The following is a 27,122-nucleotide window of genomic DNA, read 5'->3' as shown; positions in this document are numbered from 1 at the left end:
TGGGTAGTGCATTTTGTGAGTATATTTTATGTGATAAGATTGTAAACTTATTGTTGTCAATACTGTTTTAAAATATTGTATTGTAGTATTGATAAAACGTGTTATTGATAATAAGAGTGTTATAGTTTGTCGTTTTATAGTAAATTTTTAGTTATATTCTTATACAGAATTGTTGAAATTATTGTATATATAGTATATACACAGATTATTGAAATACAATGGACGAAAAACCAAGTTGTTTCAAGAGAAGACCGCAAAATTCTGATGTTGATTCCAAAAATGAAAAGCCGCAAAAGACACGGAAAATGTTAACTTCCGAAGAGAAGGTAATGATACGAAACGTTTACGAAGGAATTGTCGGCAGAAAAATGGCATTAAATGTTAGCCAAGCGGTCGACATTTGTAGCAGTTTAACAAAAGTATCCGTTAGCTGTATTTATCGTGTACTTAAAAATACATCGGAAAATAAAAAGCAAGAACAAGGTAAAACTAGAGGTAGGAAAAGCATTGTTTTCGATGACGAGACAAGGAATATTATACGTCGAAAAATTCATTCATTTTATTTTCGGAGTGAAATTCCAACACTGAAAAAAATTTTTCAAGAGCTCGAAAACGATGACTCTTTACCCAAGATATCTCGTAGGGTCTTAATCAGAACCATGCGCGAAATGAACTTTCGATATGTAAAACGCAACAGAAAAAGTATGCTATTAGAAAAAAATGAAATTATTCTGTGGAGACGAAAATATTTAGAAGAAATACGAAAAATTCGCAGCACTGGACGCAAAATATATTATTTGGATGAAACCTGGATTAACGAAGGTCATACAGTTGGAAAAGTTTGGCAAGATTTAAATGTCAAAAGTAAACGCGAAACATTTATAGAAGGCTGGTCTACAGGATTAAAAGCTCCATCAGGAAAGGGACGGCGTTTAATCATCACCCATATAGGAAGTGATACAGGGTTCCTTGATGATGGTTTGCTTCAATTTGAGTCAAAAAACAGGTGATTATCATAAAGAAATGACTTCTGAAGTATTTGAGCGCTGGTTTAAGAGAATCTTACCAAAATTGGAATCTGGGTCTGTGGCTGTTATGGACAATGCACCATATCATAGTCGCAGACTAGAACAATTGCCGACGACGGCATGGCGGAAAGGGAGAATTCAAGAATGGCTTACAGAAAGGGGGATTGCATACGAAGAATCAATGCTCAAAATTCAACTACTTGACATTGCACGGTTAAGGAAAAGTGAATATCTTAAATATGTTGTGGATGAAACTGCAAAAGATTATGGTGTCAAAGTTCTACATCTACCACCTTATTATTGCGAACTTAATCCCATTGAACTTATCTGGGCGCAAGTGAAAGGAAAAGTAGCACGTAATAACAAAACCCTCAAATTAAACGAAGTTAAGGAACTTTTGATTCCATCAATCCTCCATGTAACTCCAGTGAAATGGGCTAAATGTATAGGCCACATAATTAAAGAAGAATATCGTATGTGGGAACTTGACACTTATGTCAAAGTTTTACTAGAGCCAATTATAATTACACCAGGTGAAGATAATGACAGCGATAGCAGCACTGCATCTTCAGATTTAGACATCGAATAATATTTTCTAATAGTTTAGTAGGAACATCACCATAAAAAACCAAAAACAAAAAAAAAAACAAGAAGAACATAGTAAGTGTGTTTAGTGTTTGTGTTTAAATAGAATGGTACAATGTTTTGTTACATCCAAAATTATTTTTATTTTGTTTTTATAGAATTTTATTTTGTTTTATAGGATTTTATTTTGTTTTGTTTTATACTGTTTAAGTGTTTTGTTTATTTTATTTAATGGGACAATATGGCTTTTGGCGAACACCAATTTAAAAAAAAAGTAACGCGCCACAAGACATACCTCTCGGGTGGTGTGGAAACTGTCTTAAAATTTGTTTTAAAAACATTTCATTGTGTAACTCTTTAAGGACGGGTCACGTCAAAAGACGTTTTAGCGTAACTTCCGCGACAGCCTGGTGGCATCAGTAAGCTTTCTGCAAAATTACTTTATTAGGTATTTTTAGGAGACTGTATGGAATAAGCCACAAAATATTTATTTATAGGTTTAATTTACTGATTTTTCGATCTCTATATAAAGACATCGTTTTCAAATATACAAGTGATAGTAATATTTATTTTTCTATGGCTTTCTGCTTGCCGTTCTGGATATTTAGAAATAATGTTGGGAATAAGTAACAATATATTTAATTGAAATGTTTAATTTATTGACGTTTCGATCTCTATATAAAGAGATCGTTTTCAAATATACAAATGATAGCAATATTTATTTTTCTGTGGCTTTTTGCTTGTGACATTCCGTATTTTTAGGGAGAATGTTGGAAATAAGCCACAATACATCTATTTATATGTTTATTTTACCGACGTTTCGATCTCTATTACAGAGACCGTTTTTAAAGTTAAGAAAAAAAAAGAAGATATAAGAATATATAAATATATAATAATAAACAAATAAAATAAATATAACTATAATTTATATCTTTGAAAACGGTCTTTGGATATAGAGATGGAAACTTCAGTAAAAACCTGCAGATAAATATATTGTGGCCTATTTTGAACAATAATATTTAAACAATATAATATAATTAACGTTGAAATAAAAGTGAGTGTACGCCACTGGATTTTCATACGTCTTTCCCCACTTCTACGCCTTCAAACGATGACTCACTCTCCTAAATAGTGAAATTAGAGTTTACAATGAAAGTAGAAAATTTAGAGAGGGAAATGTTTTTCGATGAAGTACAAAAGAGAAGATGTATTTGGGACATGGCATATGACGAATCCAAGAGCGGAGTTTTACCCACTGCACTATTACACAACGTAGACTTAACGGATTTCTTCCAATTATCTTTATTTTCTCTTCTGCGTCGTCCCCTTGAAAAAAGTGAAAGAGTCTCGTTATAAATTTCACTCACGATTAAATATTTATTACTAATTTATTTTAGACTACAAAGCAGCTACGACTCTGTGAATAGAAGAGAAATGTTTAAAGCAATGAAAAAGCTAGAAATACCAAATCAGTTGGTAAATTTAACAAAACTAACTCTTAAAAAAGTTAAATGTAGAGTACACATCCAGGGGTAACTGTCTGAACCTTTTAAAACAAATAATGGGCTACGTCAGGGAGACCTTCTCTCCTGTATACTGTTCAATCTGGCTCTGGAAAAAGTAATACGTATGTCACAAATCACAACCACTGGTTCAATATATAATAAATCAGTGCAAATCCTGGCCTATGCTCATGATATCAATATTGTTGGGAGAACGGAAAACGCTGTACGAGAGGCGTATGTAGCATTAAAAGAATCAGCTACAAAAATGGGTTTAATAATAAATACCAACAAAACAAAGTATATGAAAATAAGCACGCAACCACAAATCCTACCACCACTCGTTATAAAAAACGACGTTATCGAAGCAATGAACGAATTTGTATACCTGGGAGCGCTCCTTAACACTAAAAATAATACTACCTCAGAGATAAACCGCAGAATTTGCACTTGCAACAGATGCTATTTTGGGCTCAATCTCCTCCTTAAATCTACAATCATATCGAGAAATACAAAAATAAAACTCTACAAAACAATAATTATTCCACGTTGCAAAAGACAGAGAAGCTTTTAAAAATGTGGTTGTCAACCTCCGTTAATGGGGACGGCATAGGAAGAAGAAGAAGAAAACAATAATACGCCCAGTCCTAACATTTGGTTCAGAGACCTGGACTCTAACAAAAAATAGTGAAAACATGTTAGGATGTTTCGAAAGAAAAGTACTAGATGATAAAAAAGAGGATACAACTTTAAACTTTATAGAATATACCAGGAACCTGATATCGTAAAACATATTAAGATACGTCGTCTGAGGTGGATAGGACATGTTATGCGGATGGAACAAAATGACCCAGCTAGAAACGAACTAGAGGACCACAATAGATCTGAAAGGGTCGCAGTGGAATAGGCCAAAAGGCTACCTCTCTAAATATATCTATCTATTTACCATAAACATAATTGTTTAATGTGTTTGTTGTAAAGTTTCTTAATGTGCTGTTTTTGAGATTTTGTATTTTTTCTCCAATGGCATCCCTTTAATAGCAATGGTACTTTTTAAATTTTTAACGTAAAAGTTAAGGCTTTTTTGAATATTCCCTTAAAACATAAATTAGAAAGATTTGGCGATAATACGCAATTGTGTATTAAAGAATGATCAAATATACTCCACGTTGTATGGGCAGTTTCTTGGTGCAGCTGCCGTCAGTTTGGACAGATGCTACTTGGACATAATATTAATATTTTTATTCTTATTTGTTTCTTAATAATTTTTATTTCCGCATATTCTGTTATTGATCTATTTTGATGACTAAGTTTTCTTCTTTTCATAAATGTTCCTGTTTCTTGTGAAATCCGTTCACAAGAAACTCTTCATTCCCGTCTTTTAGTAATGCTTTTCTAATATCATTGATTTCGCTAATTTCTTTAGTTTAGAGTTTCGAGCATTGAGTTTTAATTTTCTCTTTAAATATATCTTTATTTTCTTTATTAGTTATTCTGGAGATTAAAATAAAAACCAGTAAATTTTGAAAATTCTTTTTACGACAATTTTACAAATTTTTATACAGATTTTTATATTGCAGGTACAAAATCTCCTCAAGAAAAGTTCCTTTAACAAAGTGCTGTGATAATCAACCAGAACGAATTTATCTGTGATCAAATAACTTATTATTAATTATCTGCTAGCATTAAATTGATAAAAGAATGACAAACAATCATCAAGCAATTCTGGAAGATGTGTACGTAGATAATGGCAGAAACTCGGACCAATTCGAGAAACTTCTTGGAAATAGATGCCAAACTGCTCCGACGTTACCAGCTTTGCTACCAGCTGCGCAAATCGGCAAGAAGTTGGAGTCGAGAAGAAAATCGGATAATAGTCTTTTGGGTTCTTTGAACAGGTTGAGGTACTCGATTGGATCGAAAGATGGCCCAATTCAACTTAACAACAGACTTAGTAGGTAAGTCATTTGAGCTTTTCGACTTTTTACTTCTCCTTTTATTTTTATGAACCGCGCATGGCGGAGCGGGCACTTATTTATATAATGAGAATGCAAACCAGCAAAAATTTGTGCCATAGATCTTGTTTCTCTCTCTTATACACGCTGCAACCCGAGCGCCCGTCCTATCGATAGAACAAGGTTTGAACTTGAATTTAGATCCTTGGTGAATTCAAAAATAATATTTTTTAGTTGTATTTTTAAGTCGTGAAAATCGTAATTTTTCTACTAGTCCAGAAGATTAAAAAAAAAAATTGTCCGGACCAAAAAAAATTATTGTTACCATTTGTTAAAAAGAAATGGTTTAAAAAAATTTGATCAACTTTTCGCCGGGGCTGAACTTTATTTTGGGATATCTCATAAAAATGATTATGCAAAAAAATCTCATGGGAATATTTTTCCGAACGAACCCGAGCTTTTTGCCATGTCTGGTTGCTTACTAAATCGTCTAAAGTTAATTGGTATAAAAAATAGAACACCAATAGAGACTCAAGGTTTGTCAATCAACACCTGGCTTGAAATACGGTTACATGAAATTCAGACTTTGCATGGACTATTTATGTTTTTTAATTAGATTAGTTTTTTAGTAGAACAAAAATGAATATTGAGTGTTCTTAAAAAAATTAGTTTCGTAAATAAATTTTGAAATTTTGTAAACAAGTTTTAAAAATGGAGGTGTTGTAGGTGGTACATTATATAATAAATCACACCCTCTGTCTATATGCAACTTACTGATATAGACATCTTTAATTAAAAAAAAACAACGATCAGGAATCTTCTTCTTTGGGTGCCGTGTCCGTATTCAGACGTTGGCCGTCATCATGTTTACTATTTCCTGAAACCTTTCTCTGTCGGCTGCTGCGCGAAATAATTTTTCTACTGTGGAACCACACCATTGTCTAATATTACGCAGCCATGAAAGTTTCTTTCGACCAATGCATCTCTTTACTTCCACTTTTCCTTGTATTATAAGGCGAATTAGATGATATTTAGGTCCTCTAATTATATGGCCGAAGTATTTTGTTTTTCTCCTCTTTATGGTGTTTATGAGCAGACGTTCTGAATTGATCATTTGAAGAACATCTTCATTGGAAGTGTGCGAAATCCACGATATCTTTAGGATTCGTCTATAGCACCACAATTCGAATGCTTCTAACTTGTTTAGCATTGTGGTTTTTAACGTCCATGTTTCACAACCATACAATAGGATGGACCACACATAACATTTCAGGACCTTCTTACGAATATTTACGAATAATGAAAGTAAATATTCAGTAAATAATTTTGATTAAAAACTTTCTATTTGTCAAAGCTGATCTATAAAAGACTAAAAAATTAAAAATAAATATTGGTTTTAATTGACGCAATTTTGAGGCAATAAACTGCCTGTGAATAATTAAAAAAAAAATCATTGGCTTGGCGATGAGTGCAAGAATGCAACAAAGAAAAAATTAAGCCTACAGAAAGATGCTTACTCGACGAAATAGAACAACTGTATAGAATAACCAGACAAAGAGAAGAGAAAAAAAGAGGATACACAAAAGAAAAAAACAAATAAGGAGCTTAAATATATAGAAAACCTCAACAGAGAGAAAATAATTCAAGGCAACCACAAGACAATGGATAAGTCAGAATTGCGACCTATTAACAACAAGGACAGATGTATTGAATAGATGGGTGGAATACTTTACCAGACACTTAATATAGAGGAAGAAGAAGAAAACCTGAAAGACGAAAAAGATGTGGTAAGGGAACAGACGAGAGGGAGGAAGAACCACAAACGATTCTTGAAGTTAAATATGCAGTTAAAAAACTAACCAGAAACAAATTACGCGGAATAGATAACTTCTGAGCTTCTGAACTTCTAACAGCTGAGCTATATAAAGAAAGTGGGCATGATACAATAATAGCATTACAGCGGCTTATAAAAGAAATATGGACACAGCAATCTCTCTCCAATAATTGAAATATTGGTACTATGCACCATACAAAAAAAGGAATATCTTTTAATACTTTAACCACAGAGGAATTAGGTTTCTAAATGCAGCGTATAAAGTATTCACCACTGTACTAAGCCACCATATGGCACCATATGCATAACGAATATTAGGAAGAAAATACCAGGTTATTAATAGACGTCATCGAAGCAGTGAACGAATTTGTATATCTAGGAGCGCTCGTTAACACTGAAAATAATACTACCGCAGAGATAAACCGCAGCTCTAATATTTCAACGCTTCATTCAATTATAACCGCTGATTTGCTTATAATCAAGACTTGGTCCGACTCCAACTTACTTAGCTTTAACGTGGATAAGACAGTAGCATTATCTTATAAAGGAGTCATTCAACCCTTGCTTTTGAATGAGAGCCAAATCAGTATCGTTAATTCCGTGAAATTTCTAGGTATTCTTGTCGACAGCGATCTTAAATGGTCGTTGCATACTGACTCCTTAAGGAAGAAACTAGCCTCAGCCTGCTTTGCAATAAGATCTGTTTCGAAGGAACTAAATTTATCTTCTGTCAAAATGGCATATTTTTCATTGTTCGAGTCCCATCTTCGATATGGGCTTCCATTTTGGGGTTCTAGTACAGCAGCCCAATTTGATACTATTTTTAAGTTGCAAAAAAGAGCAATTCGTTATCTATTTGGTCCCAAACAAACAACTCATTGCAAGACCTACTTCAAAAATCACGGAATTTTGACGCTTCCCTCTTTATTTATTTTGGAAACGGTTTGTTTGATTCGCAAGCATCTAAACATTTTTCCCGATAGACCTGATCATGGCTACTCCATTAGAAATTCGGATTGTAACGTTTATTTACCGATCCCGTCCACTCAGCTAGTAAAGAATTCTATTCTATATAGTGCAAAAAAACTTTATAATCACCTTCCAAGAGAAATTAAATCCGCAACATCTTTCATTAAGTTTCGTAAGATGACAAAAGTCTATCTCTCTGAAAGACCATATTATTCAGTTGACGAGTTTCTTAATGTATAACAAAGAAACAAAATTAGTATTGTTTATAATTACATTTGGGTGTCTCAAGCAGTGGCTACAATTTGTCTCATTTGTTGTTGTCTGTACAAATTATGTAAGTGATACAATAATTTTACTAATTTAAAATTGTATTGTTCTGTTTTTTTTTTATTAAATTTGTTTTTGTTTTATACTTTTTGTACTTTTTGACTGATTTTTTTAGCTTTGTCCATAAAATTTTTCAATAATTTTCAGTGACAATAAAGCATATTTCTATTCTATTCTATTCTAATTTGTACGGCCAACAGATGCTATTTTGGGCCCAATCTTCTCCCTAAATACACAATTATATCGAGAAATACAAAAATAAAACTCTACAAAACAATAAAACGTCCAGTCCTAACACATGGTTCAGAGACCTAGACTCTAACAAAAAATAATGAAAACATTAATGTTTCGAAAGAAAAGTACTAAGGAAAATCTATTGAGCAGTCAATGACAAGGAAGTGAGGAGCAGACGATACAACTTCGAACTTTATAGAATATACCAGGAACCTAATATCGTAAAACATATTAAGATAGGAAGTCTGAGGTGGATAGGGCATGTAATGCAGATGGAACAAAATGACCCAACTAGAAAAACGCTTCCTCTGATCATTGGTTAGAGAAGGAGAGACCTTAAACATATCGTCAATACCCAAAACAAGGTTCCTTGATAACATCGATGAAAACATGAGAAATATGGGAATACGTGCTTGGCGGAGGAAGGCGATGGATAGGGACGACTGGAGAGAAATTCTTGAGGAGGCTAGGAATCACGCAGGGTTGTAAAGCCAGAATGGTGATAGTGGTGAATAATTTTTTACTCCAAGTTAGATATAATATTGGCTATGCACTTCTGCTTGGTTATATAGTAACTTCAAATATAGTAACGTAGCAAAAAATTAATTACTAAATTTACTAGACAGTTGGAACAAGTGTTTCGGATGGAAATCACCCGAGTTATTAACAACAAACACGATTATCTCATTAAAATAAGAATAAATTAAGTTATTGGCTTTTCCATAAAAATTACGATTAATCTTATTCCACGTTAAATTAGCTTTATTTATGTATCAATAACGTGTTCTAAAATGTTAACCAGTTTAAAATGGCTAGATTAAAAAAAAACTTTAGTAAAATGAAAAAGACAGTCAAGATTTGATTTCACGTACAAAGCGTCTATGTATCTGTATATACGTATTTAGCCTTAATAAGGCTCATCAGAACAGCTATTCATAGGCGTTCTCAACGTGAAAAATAAAGCTTTCCTGTCTTTAAGAAGCAACACTAAAATGGCTTCGAAACGGACGCAATAGCGACATCTGATAATAAATCCGTAAAATAGTTTCGAAACACAATTCAGATTTCTGCCTTAATCTGAGCTTTCTAAAAATTGCAAGGCAAAGCAGACGTTGATAAACGTTTAAATTGTGTTTCGAAACTATTTTACGGATTTAAAAACTTTAGTATTGAATTAATTTTTTAAATATAATAAAATTTTTCCATTATTTCAAAATTACTCTGGAACTAACAGAAATCGGAAAATATAGCGGATACGAAAATATTGCATTTTCTTTGCTAAAAATGCTACATCTTTGTTTATTTTTATACATAAACATAACATAACATACATTCAAACATAAGTTTGAAAAATTCCTTTTTTAAACTCTTTAAATTACACCTTTTAAAAATTAAAGACTTCAAAAATTTCAACTTCCCAGATTTTGTAGTACTCAAAATTTCCTATAATATAAGTTTTGGATTAATTAAATATCTTTACAATTAAAAAAGCTATAGTAAAAAAACCATCTTCGTTTTCCTGTGAAATTTTTCGGTGCGTGTAAATATCTCTGATTTCAACTATTGGACAAGGCGAAAATCTCGGGTTCGTTGGGAAAAATATGTTATGGGATGTTATGAATGTTATGACTATGTGTAAAAATCTGTTGTATTGTATCTTATCTTTCTTGTCTTCTAGTGTGCTATTTTCACCAGCAAATATGTACACCAGCTCTTGTCAGGCACATTTTTTTAAAACTCTGTTATTGTGTTCATCATATTCCATCACATTTCCCTATCCAAATTTTCAATTTCCATTGTAGATAGATCACTTTTCAATAAGGTAGAGCGATGTCAACTAGACAAAAGCGTGAGCTTGACTGTGAACATGTGTACGCATGGTACAATGATTGTACCATGATATGCCTCTCCTAGTAACTATAATCAGACAACACACTACGCTACCCTACTTATAGCAGAGAACTACGTGTTCGTAGTTGTCTACTATAAGCGGCAATTGTACTGCAACGCGGCGTTTGAAGTATATTCTACGAGCGCCACATTTTGACGACGTTAGGCAAACGCGACGTCTAACGCCCTCATGTGTACAGGCTCTAAATCAACGATATTTGATCATAAAAATGTCATTTTAATATTTCTTCTTTCTTCTTCTAGTTTAAAATGTTTATTTTGATGTTTTTTTTTTGTTGATTTCCACTTCGGAAATCGTTCTCAAAATATATTAAGAAATTAGTTTATAAATTATGTTAGATGCCACAAGAACAAAGCTTCATATCAAGATAAAAATAATATACATAAGCATACCTGCGGTTTTGATGACGGAATAACGAGAAATCAGATTGATCATATTCTGATTATTGCAAGACATGTTAGTAACATTATCGACTTTAGAAATATACGGAACCTGCACGCAGATGACAATTTTCTGGTTAAAAGCAAATTCAGACAAAGAATTTTTAAACAAAAAAAAAAAGAACATATTCCGATATGGAACACCGTGGCTTTCAAATGCAAAAAAAATAATTGCATAGTAAACAACACTGTTGATAAACTTGAGATCCTGCAGTAAACGATAAAAATTCAATTTAACACAGTATTAAAACTAGATAACAAAAAAGAAAAACTGGTTTGACAACAAATGCCAGATGGGTCTACCTTGGCAAGGACAATTTTGGTTGGTGTGGGAAGATACCCGGAAGAAAATCGACTATTGGAAAGACGAAGGATGTGGTGGGGAGATAAGTTTGCAGCAAATTTATGTACCCTAAATTTCTGATGATAGATGAATTAAGGATGGAGGCAATAATATTTAATATATATATATATATATATATATATATATATATATATATATATATATATATATATACAAGCTATACGCTCCCGAAGAAGCTGAAGAGCTGTTTTCACTACTTGTGGATCCTTTTTGTGTGAGGAATCATACCATTCTGGGTTTGGTTTTACAGTTTCTGGTGTAACTTCGCTGTTTCCACTACTTTTCTTCATTCTGTCTCTTTAATTATCCTTTTTATATTTTAATTTCCATACTCCTTAAATCTTTTTCCACTTGTGGTCTCCATCTCAGTATAGATCTGCCTCTGGTTCTTTTACTTGGTAGTACCTATCCATTCCTTTATACCTCTTAACGAATTGCTCTTTTCTCTTCTCATTATGTATCCATACCATCTAATTCTTTGTGCCTTTATTGCTCTATCTATGTTCTCTTGACACATTCATTCTTGTATTTCATGATTCATCCATTGCCTTGCATTTTCTTCGTTTTCCCGCTTTGGCCCAGTATTTTTCTGATAATCTTCCTCTAAAAAACTTTCAATTGCTCTTCTTATCTTGCTGTTAATGTAAACGTTTCTGCAGTATGTACTACTATTGGTCTAATGGTCGTTGTGTAGATTTTCATTTTTGTGTTTTGGCTTATCTATCTCCAAACATTTTTTTTATTTATATAAAATGCTGTATTTGAATTCTTTTTTTTATATCTACACTTTAATTTTTCTGTTGATTAGTACTGCCAGATGATTTTAATATTTCAACCTCCTCGAAACTGTGCGCATCTATTGTCAGTTCTGTCATTTCTGTTTGTTTTCTTGTTTACGTTTTTGTGTTGCTCAGTTTTGCTTCGTTTTCTATTTCTTGGAAGGTTTTCTTTAATGCTCTTTTATCTGTTGCTACTGTGGTTATATCGTCCGCATACCCTATTATTTGTACTGCATTCTTGTTTATAGTTCCTGCGTTTGACAGCTTTTGTATTATCTTGTCTAGAGATAGAATAAATAGTACCGTTGAGAGCACATCTTGTCATACTCCATTTTTATTTTTATTATTTTTGTTCTAGTATGTTCTAATATTTAATAATACATCTAAATTGAACCATATAAAGTAGGTATGCAAAACGCCGTATTACATAATCACATCTTCGTAAAACGTTAATAAAAAATTGCATTCTGTTTATTTTTCTACCCCTCGAAATTATGATCTGATGCTAATTTTATACCATTAACGTCAATTCCTTAGTTACGATGTTTTGTATTTCTATCTCAACCAGATTTTGTTTTAACTTTAGGGACAAGAAAATGTTGGTTTTTCTCAGAACCTGGTAGTATCCTGACGTACTCTTTAATCTTCTTGCTTATTTTATGATTCTTGCTGTCTATTCATCCTTTATCATTGTCAACAAATTCATCTATATTCTCAAAATTACACCCTATAATAAATCTATATAATCAAAATTTTATTATGACTATTTCGATCCAATTTCGATCTAATAATCCTAGGGTTTTGAACATTACACACAGCTCTTGTATATAATTAGATGTCTAAAACTAAGTAAATCGCAAATAGATTGATGGCTGAAAACGAAATTCAAATTTATCACTTTCTCTACATCAGCCAAACATAATTTTTTCATTCGTCATCAGCTGTTATCAACAGGCAATCGGTTAAAGCATCAGTTTATATCTAATATTCTTCATTTTAATGGTGTCAAAACAAACTTAAACTTGAAATTTCGCGAAAAAATAAATGAAAATCCATTTGATGGTAAATCGAAATATCAAATACCAATTAGTTTAAGTTCAGCACTAGAGGTGAAAACAGTTTGTGAGTTGTTCACACCTGGTTTCGTAAATATTTCATGTTTTGACAGCTCGACGCGGTCGGTTAGTTATCTCGACATAAAACATCAACCTGAAGTGGATAAGTTCAATGTAGGTATTATAAGTAAAATAAACATTTATAAACTGTAATCATATTTGCTTTAAATATGCGACTATATTTTTAAGGAGTCAATCTTTAACATATTCGACTAATTTTTTTCTTCCTTTTATCTATTTATGTACTGGATTTAAATAGTAAGTTATTATCTTTATAACGTCCTTGATTTGTGCTGATTAGCCTGAAAACGTTTTGAACTTGATGATGGGGATGAACGTGAGTATGATGGACTCACATTAGCCACCTTTTCATCATTAGTAGAAATCAGTTTATAAAGATAAATATTATATTCCTTTTGAGAACTTTTATAAATATTGCTACAATATTCTGACCATAATAGTTTTCTTGTTAATCATTAACTTTAGTGAGGGAAAAGTGAAAATAGTTTCATTTTAATGAAAAGAGTATAGTAAAAATGACTTTCACTAAACTAAAGTGTGTTTTGAATAATGAATACATATTATCTAAATACAGAAAGTTTAAATCATCAGGTATATCGTCTACATCAGAATAAGGTGAATTGAGAATTTTTTAAAATTATTTTAAACGCAGAGACCGATTATAATGATGATAATAATCTCGACTAACATTACTGCGTATGTAGGTGTTGATATGAAGGCCGATGAACTTCTTAAATTTTTGAGTGAGACGGTACCCGATATTACTTTTAACTGCGTGGAATGACATAGAACTGACAAATACTCCACATACAAGGTATCTTTCCCTTTCGATAAAATTGGCGAAGTGTACAGACCTAATATTTGGCCCAAAGAAGTTGCCGTTCGGAGATTTAACTTCAAAAGAAATTTTTAGCACATAAAGAAAACGGAAGAAGAAACCTAGAAGCTTCTACAAACTTTTATCAAAATAAACTAATTCGACAAGTTATGGAAAGCATGTTTCATGTTAATTTGCAGTGTGTTTCAAATAAAGTTGATATGATCAATGTTTTTCTTGTGGATCAAAATTTATATGACGTCATATCTTTTTCGGAACACTGGTAAAGTGAAGAAAATTTAAAATTAATTAGCATCTCTGGCTTTTCATTAGCTAATTTCTTTTGTAAGGTAAAAAAGAAACAAGGTGAAGTTGCAATTTATGTAGAAGAAAATCTTATGTATTCTTCACTTAATCTAAATGAATATAGTGTAGAGCAAAGTTCAGAGTCTTGTACAATTTATGTACTTTCAATAAAAACCAATATTTTAACTGTATACAGATCAGATAAGGGTGACTTTGACTCGAGTTTTATAATTTTGGGAATGCCGTAATGTTCTTGCTTAGTAAAGCAGACAAACTGATCATTCTTGGTGATTTTAATATAAATTTTAAAATTGAATCTGACCCTTGCTTTGATATTCAAAATCTATTAACGTCTTTTGGTCTAAGTAACTATAAACGATTATATTAGAATCACATCTCAGTCCAGTAGTTTTATCGACAACATTATGACAAATTTTTCTGAAAATATTTACAGAGTGGTATATTTAAACCTTGTTTTTCTGATCATCGAGCTCAATTTATTGACTCTGAGCATATTAACACTAATCAAACATTACTTCTTCTGGTTTACAGAAGCTTAAACGTGCTGTAGCTAGTACAAAGTTGGACTTTTTCTATGATATTCATAATGATCCTGATTTTCTGAAAGTTTTTCTTACCTAAGCTTGTAAAAACTTAATATTTAAGCATTTTCCAGTAAATAAAGTATGACAAACTGCTAAAAAAACACCCATGCAATCATTTAATAATGAATTATAATGAATTAAGGTCTTAAAGATCTAATCTTTCTCTTATTAAACACATTGCAGATGCCACTAAGGATCCCGATTTGTTCAAAGTATATAAACAACAAAGATTAGAATATAATGGGCAAATACCAATTGCTAAAAAGTCAGCTTACTGTAATTTTATTACTAATTCCAATAATAAACCTAGAGACTGCTAGAGAAAATAGTAAATTTCGAAGGAAACAACACAAGATCCAATTCGGTACAACCTGATCTACCTCCAGACCAAATAAATTAACTTTTTACTACAATTGCAGAGAATATAATGACATCTCTTCCCACTATTAATATCGATATCCTCTTCAATTATAGAAATCATCCTTCTCCGAGGTCTTTTTTTTCGTCCCGTTGTGGAAGAAGAGCTCTCCCAAATAATAAAGTCTCTTAGTAATTCTAATTGTATGGACGTTCACGAAATTAATAGCAAAATTTTAAAAGAAACTTACCAAATAGTTTTAACACCTTTCACTCATTAATTTAATTCTACCAACTGGAGTATTTTGAGAAGTACTAAAATACTTAAAAGTACTACCTATCTACAAAAAAAGGTGATTCCTCTTCTTCTTCTTCTTCATGTGCCATCTCCTCTAAGAAGGTTGGCAACCATCATGTCAATTCGCACTTTCGATACCGCTGCTCTAAAGAGGTCAGCAGAAGTGCAGTTAAACCAAGCTCTCAAATTGTTTAACCAGGAGATGCGTCTTCTTTCGCGACTCCTTCTACCCTGTATTCTTCCTTGCATTATTAACTGCAACAAGTTATAACGCTAGCCCCTCATGACAGGACCCAGATATTGCAGTTTTCTGACTTTAATTGTATTTAAAACCTCTTTATCTTTTCCCATTCTTCTCAACACCTCGACATTCGTGAATCTATCCACCCAACTTACTTCTAATATCCTTCTGTAGGCCCGTAATTCGAAGGCTTCTAATCTGTCTGAAACATATTTCTTTAATGTCCAAGCCTCCAACCCATAAAATAATACGGAGAACACCTAGCATCTATGAAGTCTTATCTTTAAAGAAATTGAAATGTCCCTGCTGCAGAGTACTTTTTTCAGTTTGTTGAAAGAATTTCTTGCCTGTCCTATTCTTGTCTTAATCTCTTCTGTGTACTCATTAAAAACTGAGGTGATTCCTTAAAAACTGACAATTACAGACCCATAAGCATTATTTCTACTTTTGGGTAGGTTATCAAACAACAAATTTATTCTTATTTCGAGTCAAATAATTTTTTAGAAACTCACAATATGGATTCAGAAGCGCTCGTTCTATTACGAATGCGATATTTAATGTTGTGAGCGAGGTGATTGAGGGGCTTGAACGCGGCAATCGCATAGCAATTTCTATTTGCGACTTGTGGAAGGATTTTGACTACGTTTCACACGACATTTTGCTCCACAAATAAATTACTATGGAATCAGAACTATCCCTCTTAAGCTTATAACTTCTTATCTATGTGGCAGACACCAGGCGGTAGTGACAAAAGGTCATCTCTCCAATTATCCATTCGTAAAACATGGAGCCCACAAGATTCGGTCTTAGGACCTCTTTTGTTTATTATTTATGTCAACGATTTGCCTAAATTCATAATTAGACTTCATAGGAAGTTTCGTAGAAACTTCATAGGAAGTTTCTACTAAATCTAGCACATAGTTTGCTGCAAACAAACTAAAACTTAACTCTGATAAAATGCAAAATTTGGTTATATCTGCAAGTAATTTACACACTGATCCAGACAACACAAAGACTATTAAACTATTGGAAATAACCATAGATAATTGACTGAACTGATCCACTCATATCTCACAACTAAAGAAAAAGCTATAAAGTACATTATTTGTTATTCGCCAACTAGCACGGGTTGTCAACTTTAAAACATTAAAAATGACATATATTTTACTTTATTCTACTCTGACCTAAACTATGGTGTAATCATATGGGGCAATTTAACAAATGCACTTTGTAAGAAGAGTAGTAGGAGAAAAAAGTAAGAAAAGTAATAAAAAGAATAAACAACAATAATAGAAATAGAATAGAAATAGAAACATTAAAGAACAAAGCAGGAGACAGCTCAAAGACAAAAGGAGATAAAATAAATATACGTTAGAGACATACAAGTTTTATAAATAGATACATATTTTATATGTACACAAAAATAAGCTATCAAGATATTTTTCCAAGAGTGTGTATGAATCATTGATACTTTTCTTTTTAGATAAAAGCTACTAGCAAATGCGATAAAAATATCAATCCTACACGTGTTTCTTTACTTTGTTGCTGTAAAATTAAAAACTACCATTCTCTATTATGCCACGCGCCAATCAACCCACGTAATCATATTTGTCTGGAAACATATAAAAACTCCTTTCTTTTCATTTTTATATACCCCTTTTAAAATTAAATTAACATTGCCGTTTTCACTGTATGCAAACTTTATTTAATAAGTATTAATTTCTTTGTGTAGGAAATAATTAATCAACTCAATGCTTAATATTAATTAAATCCAGAGTTAAACATGGCTTTGCATCGCCCCACAGACGGCAACCCACTCATCACTGACAATAGACTTTTATAAAAATATCAGTTAACCATTGCTTCGACAATTTTTGATGTCAACTTATTTTTACTGAATAAAGTATAATGGATACTATTTTAATGCGAATGAGCCACAACTGAAGGTTAAAGTACGTTTATTGACGTTTCAATTTCCACTTCGGAAATCGTTGAATATATTTCTGCCGCTTCTTCTGTTCTACGAGACATGATACTAATGTCATCGGCAATCTGTATTGATTTATTTGTTAGGAGATTACCTCTTCCTATATTCAGCTGTCTTATCACATATTTAAGGGTCAGATTGTCAGTCAATAGCCTAGTAGTGAATATTTCCTAGTTATAAATCCGTACCCCATTTGATGATAACCTAATTTCATCTGATAGCCACTGTACTTGGACCAGTTCCCAACGCATAAATTACGACAAAATCCAAAATTTTTGAAAAAATTGGCTATAAAGTTAAGCGTTTTTTGAGCGACCTCTTAAAAAATAAACATAATTGAAAAACATACGCAAAAATGTAGGATTCTGATTTATTAATTTCAGCCAAAATAAAAATGGACAATTATTTTTAATATCAAAATCAAAATAGATTTCGAATCGTCGCCAGAGTTGATGCGATGTTTTGTGGCGACGAAAATTTTTGTCGACAGTGGTTAAATAACATCATCTCGCGATCGGTGGTGCCTGTGAAAGTGTAAATATAGTTTTGATACAGTGCAATTTTTTAATTGAGTTATACCTTTTGCGGAAAGTTATTGTTTAGTTTAAGGGAAGACCGCCACTAGCGGTGGAAATTATTTCTTATGAGTAAGATGTTTCAATTGATTTTGAAACTTTTAGATAGGTAAAATCTAGATCTGAGTAAGGTACATGATCAACTTTCTTTCTTAATATATTTTTAATATAATAGTAGAAGACTTCTGTGCTTTGATTTTTTTTATTTACATCATTCTATTTTTCTTTTTTGATGGGTCGTATATTTCCAATTATTCATATAGTACGTATATATTTCTTAGCAGCTTTAATACGGTTTTTGGTAGTCTTCGATCTTATGTATACAGTATTATAATCGCTATTCTATTTGTTTAGTTCATATAAATCGTAGAGTGTTACCATATTTTACAGATTTATAAAATTTAGTTTTTATTATTATTTTCCATGAAAATTTAGAAACTTCAAGTATTCTGGTACCAATTTCATCTGTATTCTTTTGAAGCCAATTATTTTTTATTAAAATAAAACAAAACATTCGCGTGGGTAGAGCCTAATTTATTTTCAGCATATCTCAACCACTGGGACACCGCAGGTTCCCGTAAGATGGTTTATAAAATGCAATATACAGCTAACAAATTTTACTACGACTAATTAGAAAACTATAGCATACTGGATGGCGCCAACGCTGAATAGCATTTACAGTCGGGCGACCCAATCATCAAGATGTTTAAATTGGGAGTTCACAGGAAGTGGCCAACTTGGTCATCCATCGGTGATTCAAAGTGCTATCCATGTTGTAAGGCTGTGTATATAGTTGAATATCAATGTTGGTTGCTATGTTGATGTAGGAAGTGCATACACTGATAAAATTCTTGATTCTTGATTTTGAAAGTAGTTAGTACTGAAATTCAACAGCACTCTGTTACGATAGAAAGTGAGGTGCAATGATTGCTCAGATAGTGATATGAGAAAGAAATTGTAAATATATTTATTGAAACATTTATCTATGTATTTATTTATTTCTTAGTTTTCTTTATCTCTTTTTATAAGAAATCCACCCAAAACCGTTTGTTTCTATCGTTTATCTTATGTTAGTAATGAAGGTAGATCATAGCTGCTAACTTCACGAGATCCATTATTTAATTGGTATTGGGGAGTTCTGGAACCGTAAATCAGTAGTTCCCAGGTCACGAATCAAGAGGTATCAAGATGAGTAGATCAACCCAGATAGCGCCATCCAAAAAGCACAAATTGTTACACTCCTAGGTCTTTTAGATGCCAAGTCTATTTGCAGATATTGTAGTATTATAATCCTTTGCCTAGGTTTTTTATATTGCCATTACCATAATACAATCCTGTTAGATATGCCTATGCCAAGCTGCATGTATAACCCTGTTTTTAATTTGGATTATTTTCAGCTTTAAGTAATCCAACTTTGGACATAGGCCTCCCCCCAATCCAGTATTTTCTATTTTGCGCCACTTGCTTACAGTTGTGTCCTCCGATCTTCTTAATATCATCAGCCCATCTTATTTGTGGTCTTCCTCTGCTTCTCTTTTCTAACCATGGTCTCTATTGTTGTATTTCGTGGTTCCATCTTTTATCCGTTAGTTGGGCATTGTGTCCTGCGAAGCTCCATTTTAATTTGGCAGCAGTTTTCTTGCATTAACATTTATATTGAAAAATCTCCGACAATGGTTTGGGATGACCTCAGCGGAGCTGTTTCGCAGAGCAATCAACAAAACCATGATAGCCTTGATGATCGCCAACATCCGGACCGGATAAGGCACTGAAGAAGAAGAAGAACATTTATTCCTTTATCTGCCCAGTTAATGTCTTTAAACACGTCTTCCAGTCAAGTGTGAATAGCTTTGGTGAGATAACATCTCCCTGGCAAACTCCTCTGTTGATTGTTATAGCTTTGGTTTTCGCATCTATTTGTATTTTCATTGTAGCTTTCTTGTAAATATTATGTATGAGCATTCTGTATAGGGAGTATATCCTGCAGTTGTCTATAGTTCTCTCTATTGCCCAAAGTTCTATGAAGTCGAATGCCTTTTCATAATCAACGAATCCAATGTATTAGTTCAAGTGATATTCATTGGCTTTCTCTATTAGCGTTCTGACTGCAAGAAGATGATCCGCCGTAATGTAACCTGTTCGGAATCCTGCCTGCTCTACTGTTTAATTTGGATTACTGCTTTTTAATATATTTTTTGTAATTCCGTATAGGTCTTTGCAACGTCGTCTTTTCTTCTTTTGTTTCGTAGTTTCAATGAAATCCAATTTGTTCTTTTTATCATTATTTTCAAACGTTTTCTCAATATTATGTATCCTACCCAATCCAGACGCCTTGATTTTATGTTTTACTGTTGCCTTACTGTTGTTCTGCCGCTATTAATTAATTTTGATCCTAAGATTGATCTCATTACTATTCTTTCTAATATTCGGAGATCTTCTGTATCTGCTTTTATTTATATCGTAGAATTTCATTATGCAAATAATTACTGGTCAACATTTTGTAAACTTGGAGTGTTTTAGTTTTTTTTTGTTTCTTCAATAATCTTGATTGCCTTTTGAAATTTTCTTCTATATTATGTTATTACTTATTTTTCCTATTAAAAATTTTAGACAATAAAAGATGACTACTTCTCTAAATTTGTGATTTCCAGTTATGAGTAGTCCCCTTTCTACCCCGTTCAATCTCATGTATTTTATTTTGCTTTCATTTGTTGCTAATTTCGATTTCATTTCTTCAATATCCAGCTTGTTAATGGCTTTTTTGAAGTCTTTTTGTTTTCTGCCACAATTGTTACATTATCTTGATAAGCAGTTGTTTTGAGTTCCATTCAGTAATAGGTACATCATCATTATCATTCTGGCTTTAAAACCTCGTGTGGGCTTCCTCTATCCTCTACCAAGCACGTATTTTCATATTTCTCATGTTTTTATTGATGTTATCAAGAAACCTTATTCTGGGTCTTCCTCGTTTTCTCTGACCAGTGGGTCTATCAATGAGCGCTGGTTCATTTGGTTCCATCCGCATTACATGCCCTACTCACCTCAGACGTCCTATCTTAATATATTTTACGATATCTGATTCCTGGCTTATCCTATAAAGTTCGAAAATGTAGCGTCTTGTCTACAATCCATTGTGATTCATTACTCCATAAATTTGCCTTAGTACTTTTCTTTCCAAACATCTTAATATGTTTTAATAACTTTTTGTTAGAGTCCCGGTCTCTGAACCATATGTTAGGTTTGTACCTATGTATTTCTCGATATAATTGGGGCTTTAAGAAGAAGATTTTACCCAAAATAATACCTGTCAGCCGTCCAAATCCTACGGTTTATCTCTGCGGTAGTATTTTCTAGGTAAAAGCATTCGTTAACTGCTTCGATGACGATGTTGTCTATAACAAATGGCTATAGGACTTGCAGTTGCGTGCTGCTTTTCATATACTTCTTTTTGTTGGTGTTTATCATTAAACCCATTTTTGTAGCCGATTCGTTTAGTTCTAAATGTTCCTCTGGCACAGCCCGTTATTTTTTTATAAAGGTTCAGACAGTTCCTCCTGGATTCGTACTCTACTTTAAACTTTTTCAAGAGTTAGTTTTGCTAAATTTACCAACTAATTTGGTACTCCGAGCTCTTTCATTGCTCTAAACATTTTTCTTTTATTTACAAAAACGTAGGATGCCCTGTAGTCTATAAATATATGATGAGTATCTGTGCCATATTCCAGTGTTTTTTCTAAAATTTGTCCCGGGGTTGCAATCTGATGAATTTTCGATGTACCACTTTAAGAATAACCTGGTATTTTCTTCCTAATAATCGCTTTGCATATGGTGCCCTACGGTGGCTTAGTATAGTGGAGAATATTTTTTACGCTGCATTTAGAAACCTAGTTCCTCTATGGTTAAAGTTTCTAAAGATATCTCCTTTTTTGTATGGTACAAAGTATTCCAATATTCTAATCACTGGGGAGAGATTTCTGTGCCAATATTTCTGGCTCATCAGGCATTGTGGCCACCTTTATATAGCTCAGCTGGGAGATTATCTATTCCGGGTGATTTGTTCTGGCTAGTTTTTTAACTGCGTCTTTAGCTATAAGAATCGTTGGTGGTTTATCTTCCCTCTTGTCTGCTCCACTTATCTCATCTTTTTCGTCTTCCAGGTTTTCTTTTTCTCCCTCTATATTAACTGCCCGATTAAAGTATTACCCATCGATTCAATACACCTTTTCTTGTTGTTGATAGGTCACCACCAGGTTGTAGTTGACTTGAATTCTTATTTGATGATGTTACCTTTTTTGTAGAATGTTCTCAATTCTTTCTCTCTGTTAAGGTTTCCCGAAGGTTTCCCCTATATATTTTAGTTCTTTATTTAAGTGGTTTTCAGAGACGTTTAACATTCTAGTCCTTAATGTTCAGATCACTAGGCAATGATCCACGTTTATGTTTGCGTATCTTTAACTTCTGCAGTTGATTACGTCTGTTCCATGTCTTGAATCTATTAAGATGTGATCGATCTGACTCGTTGTTCTTCCATCAGGAGAGGTCCAGGTTACCTTGTGTATATTCTTGTGTTTAAAATAGATGCTAGCAACTGTTATGTTTAGTGCTACTTTTAAGTTTATCAGTCGTAATCCATTATTGTTACTGACGTTGTGTAGGCTATGCTTTCCTATAGTGGGAATGAAAACGCGTTCTCGTTCTATTCTTGCATTCATGTCACCTAACATAATCTTAGTTTTATTTCTAGGACATCGTCTGTAGGCTTGCTCCTGGTCTTCGAAGAACTGTTCTTCTATTTCTTCTGGTTTTTCATCAGTCAGGGCATGTGCATTGATTAAATTGAAATTGAAGAATTTCCCTTTTAAGCGAAAATTGCTCTAAAGTCAAAGATAATGCCTTTTGATACGTGTTTACTTTCATTGCTGCTATAATATATGGAAGGGTTCTCTTGTCATGAGTGTCAGTTCTCGTCGACCTTATTTCTCGCAGTGCTAAAACATATACTTTGTACCTGTTTGCTATGTCTAGTAAAGATGTGAGTGCTCCAGTTCGGCACAGCTTTCGAGTTCGTAAGTTCTGATCAGTTAATAGTTTCTGAGATTTCGTAACATATGCCTTTTTACAGAAGTTAACCCAACTCCCAACCTGGAAGGCCAGAGACTCTTCTGTTAGGGTTGCCATACGGACAGTAATTTTTACCCCATTATTGATTTTAAATTCCTCTGATATTGTTCTCTCTCTAGAATTTGACTGCGGCTGAGTTTGGCAAGCCCATTTCACGTAGTAATAATTGATTTGATTTACCGGCCTTAATATTTAAATTTATTAACTGTAAAGACATTTCACAAACACTCGTCACAAACTATTTAACCTCCCACAAGACATAATATGTGCCAGATATTATGGTTTCTTTTTCTTTTCTTGAAGATGTTGACTAATTTTTCCTTGAAAACGAATAGCATAATTCTAGTTGATAGTCATTAAAGTATATACAACTGCGTACCTGATACCAAATATAATTTATAGAATTTTTATCGTTATTTTTATGAATTATTGAATATTTACCTTTATTCTCTTGTTAATTATAAAGTTTTTATAGGGGATATTTACTGCGTTATAATATTTCATATTGCATTTAAAATTAATTAAAAACTGAAAGTAAACAATAAATTATACAGGATTTAATATAGGGTTCACAAATTATAGATAATAGCAGAAGGAGGATTTTATGAAATGACATCAATGTTTTAGGCACTTAAATGAATCAAGCTTTTATTGGTATTAACATTTTCATTGTATTTTTCTTCATTTATTTATTACAACTCTGGATCTTAATTGATCATAATCGAATACAGGCAAAGATAAATGGAAAACTAACACAGTGTATATCAGTACAAAGCGGAGTCAGACAGGGTGACTCGTTAAGCCCACTTCTTTTTAATATAATAAGGACAAAATAATACAAGCAGTACGTAAAGATCATGGTGACAGAATAGGGAACAAAGAGATTCAAATATTATGTTATGCAGACGACGCCATATTAATCGCCGAGAGAGAAGACGAGCTCCAAAGATTAACACACATTTTCAATACAACAGCCAAGAAATACAATATGATAATAGCAAACGATGTAAAATCGAAATTGATGGGAAAATAATAAAGCAAAAAGCAAGGTTTAGATATCTGGGACCAGATATAACTAGTTACGGAGATGTCGAAGAAGAAGTACGACAATGCAGCGTAAAAGCAAGTAAAGCGGTGGGATCTCTCAATGACACAATCTGGAAGAACAAACACCTAAGACAAGACACAAAAACAACCTATATTAACATACACGGCGGAGACAAGACCTGACACATCTAAAACAAGACGACTACTAGAAACAACAGAGATGAAAATACTCTAGTTGGCTAGGGAGAGAAGCGAAAACATAAGAAGAGTATGCAATATAAAAGACATAAATGGATGGGCACAAAACGGAAAGAGAAGTGGAACGAACACATTAGTTAAATGGCAGAGGATAGGATAGTACGAATAGCACAAGATAAGTCACCAAATGTACGATGAAGTATTGTCAGACCAAGAAAAAGATGGTGGTGCGATAATTTAAATAATTTAGGAGGCTAAGATTAAAGAAGAAACAGGCGTTAAAGCCTACATACAAGAAGGATGAAGAAGAAGAAGATTGTTTTCTTTGTTTTCTCTACGAGTTATTATGCGAAAATATTAACTAACTTTATAATAGTTGGTTTAATTTACAAAATGATTATTAGATTAATCCTAAAAAATAAACAGAAATATAAAAATCATCAAAGGCAATTTCAAAGTTAACATAGTTTATAGTTAACCTCAATTCCATATCATAAAGTTCAGTCTCCTGGCAAAACTAAGTAAAAAATGTATTTGACGTACTTTCTAAGACAGCCAAAAAACAACTTTACGTTAGATATTTTGAAACAGTTATTTTGAAATGTATCTTTTCCGTATAAACTATTTATTTATATTTATCGTGCGAAATAACACAAATTTAAAATATTCTCGTATTTACTGATCTTTTATTCGAAAAATTTAACAACTTTTCTATGGCCTGCTGGCTATAATACAAAGTTAAATTAATTAACTACAATTCTGCTAAGTTGATCATAGTGAATCTTACCAAAATCTTGTTATAATCTAAAAAGGAAACACGAAGGTTCTGATTATCATCCAAACATCTTTAAGTAAGTACGTTTAGGGCAAATAAGCCTTGTTTTACACCAACACCATTGCGGAAGCCAAATTGTGTGTAACTTATATCTAACTCTAATTTGGGGTACAGCCTGGAGAGAATTAACTTGAGGATGATTTTAAGAGTGTGACGTGAGACTTATTGTTCGGTGGCCGATACATTCTTTTGATTTAGCTTTTGCTTTTTTGGGAATCCAAATGAAAGTCGATGTTAACGTTTCTTGTTTTATCGTTCCTGTGAAATACATTAAATTTAATAGTTCTGCTAGTACATAAATTCCCTGGTTATCGATCAACTTTAGTCATTCACATGAAACCTTCAGCTTTAGCACTTTTTAAAGATTTTATTGTACTTATCCCTCTGATTCCATTATATCTGGACCTAAACCTCGATTCATGTTGCATCCATAACCATTGCACTCTCTAGAATCTTTGAGCAATTCTTAAATATATTTTTGCCACATTATAACTTCTTTGTATTATCTACTAAGATATTTTTAATTACTTTTTAAATGGGAATAAGCCACAATTAAAAGTTAAAGTACGTTTATTGACGTTTCAATTTCCACTTCGGAAATCGTTCTCAAAATACAAACATTAGTAAATTAAACAAATTTTTTTTTTAATTTACTAATGTTTGTATTTTGAGAACGATTTCCGAAGTAAAAATTAAAACGTCAATAAACGTACTTTAACTTTTAATTGTGGCTTATTCCCATTTAAATAGTAATTACTTTAAAATGCCACAAGAAAATAGCTTCAGAACAATCTTAAGATATTTCTGTTACTTTATTCTTTTGTGTAAATTAAAGCTATCATTTTTTCTTTGCAGTTCTTCTAATTATAATTTTTTATTTCGTAGTCTTAATATAATTAAAAACTCTGCTAATACATTGTCCTTAATTTTGGCGTACGTAAATAGCTAGTACAAACCATAATACTTTTATCTAATTTTTAATTTTATCTTTTTTTATTATTTGACTCTTCTTTTAAAAATTTTTCCTTTCTACACCACGTAAACATTGTTGACTTTCCTCTTAATTTTCCATCATTCAGTGGTACATCTTATGTAGCACCCCATTCGCTTCCTCTTATTTTATCCTCCATAATTAAGTCCACATCATGCATCTTCATCTATTTCTCCAGTTCTCTATCTAAAAATTTTCTAATTTCCATTTGATAACGTTATTTTTATATTTACGTCATTACTACTTCTATTAAAAACCGATATCTTACAGATAATCATCTGCTGAACAACCATTTAATGTGTTAATTTACTAATAGATGATTTAAAAATGTGTACAAAAACAGCATACCTCGAATTTCTATAAAAGTAGACTGAATACGTAACTGAATCATTTATGATCTACATAATGACCAGCAACATCGCTTACCGTTATGGTTAGGTCAAACAAGGGGTATTAAAAACTTGTTTTTTTTTTACAAAAGTTCCAATACTATCGCTATTAAGAATATAGCGGCCTTTCCATCGCGCATATAATTTAGCTAATTAAGATTTACAAGTTACGCAGGGACGGTTTGAAATCTCGATCATTTACCGTATTGTGTCGACTACAACCATGTCGACCACAATATAGGCCCTAGATTTAACGTTATTTTAATTGCTTGTAGCGGAGGATTCACGAC

At 32.5% G+C, this 27,122-nt stretch overlaps 1 protein-coding gene across 6 annotated transcripts in view; it reads left to right on the top strand.

Moving 5' to 3' along the window:
* The window catches only part of Irk1 (Inwardly rectifying potassium channel 1), a 164,434-nt gene that overhangs the window by 49,773 nt on the left and 87,539 nt on the right, over positions 1 to 27,122 (top strand). For 2 of the 6 annotated variants that reach the window (XM_072541028.1, XM_072541000.1), the window contains exon 1: positions 18,162 to 18,360. Coding sequence is in view for 1 of the 6 variants with exons in the window: in XM_072540935.1 (XP_072397036.1) it covers positions 4,817 to 5,073 (257 nt within the window). In the remaining 5 variants the exon portion in view is untranslated. Of the gene's footprint in view, positions 1 to 4,695; positions 5,074 to 18,161; positions 18,383 to 27,122 lie in introns of those variants that run through there. The other 4 variants (XM_072540935.1, XM_072540981.1, XM_072540990.1 and 1 more) reach the window with 4 other exon arrangements.

The sequence above is a fragment of the Diabrotica undecimpunctata genome, chromosome 1, assembly GCF_040954645.1.
Source record: "Diabrotica undecimpunctata isolate CICGRU chromosome 1, icDiaUnde3, whole genome shotgun sequence".
NCBI classification, from domain to species: domain Eukaryota; kingdom Metazoa; phylum Arthropoda; class Insecta; order Coleoptera; family Chrysomelidae; genus Diabrotica; species Diabrotica undecimpunctata.
This window is presented reverse-complemented; position numbering and strand designations above follow the sequence as displayed.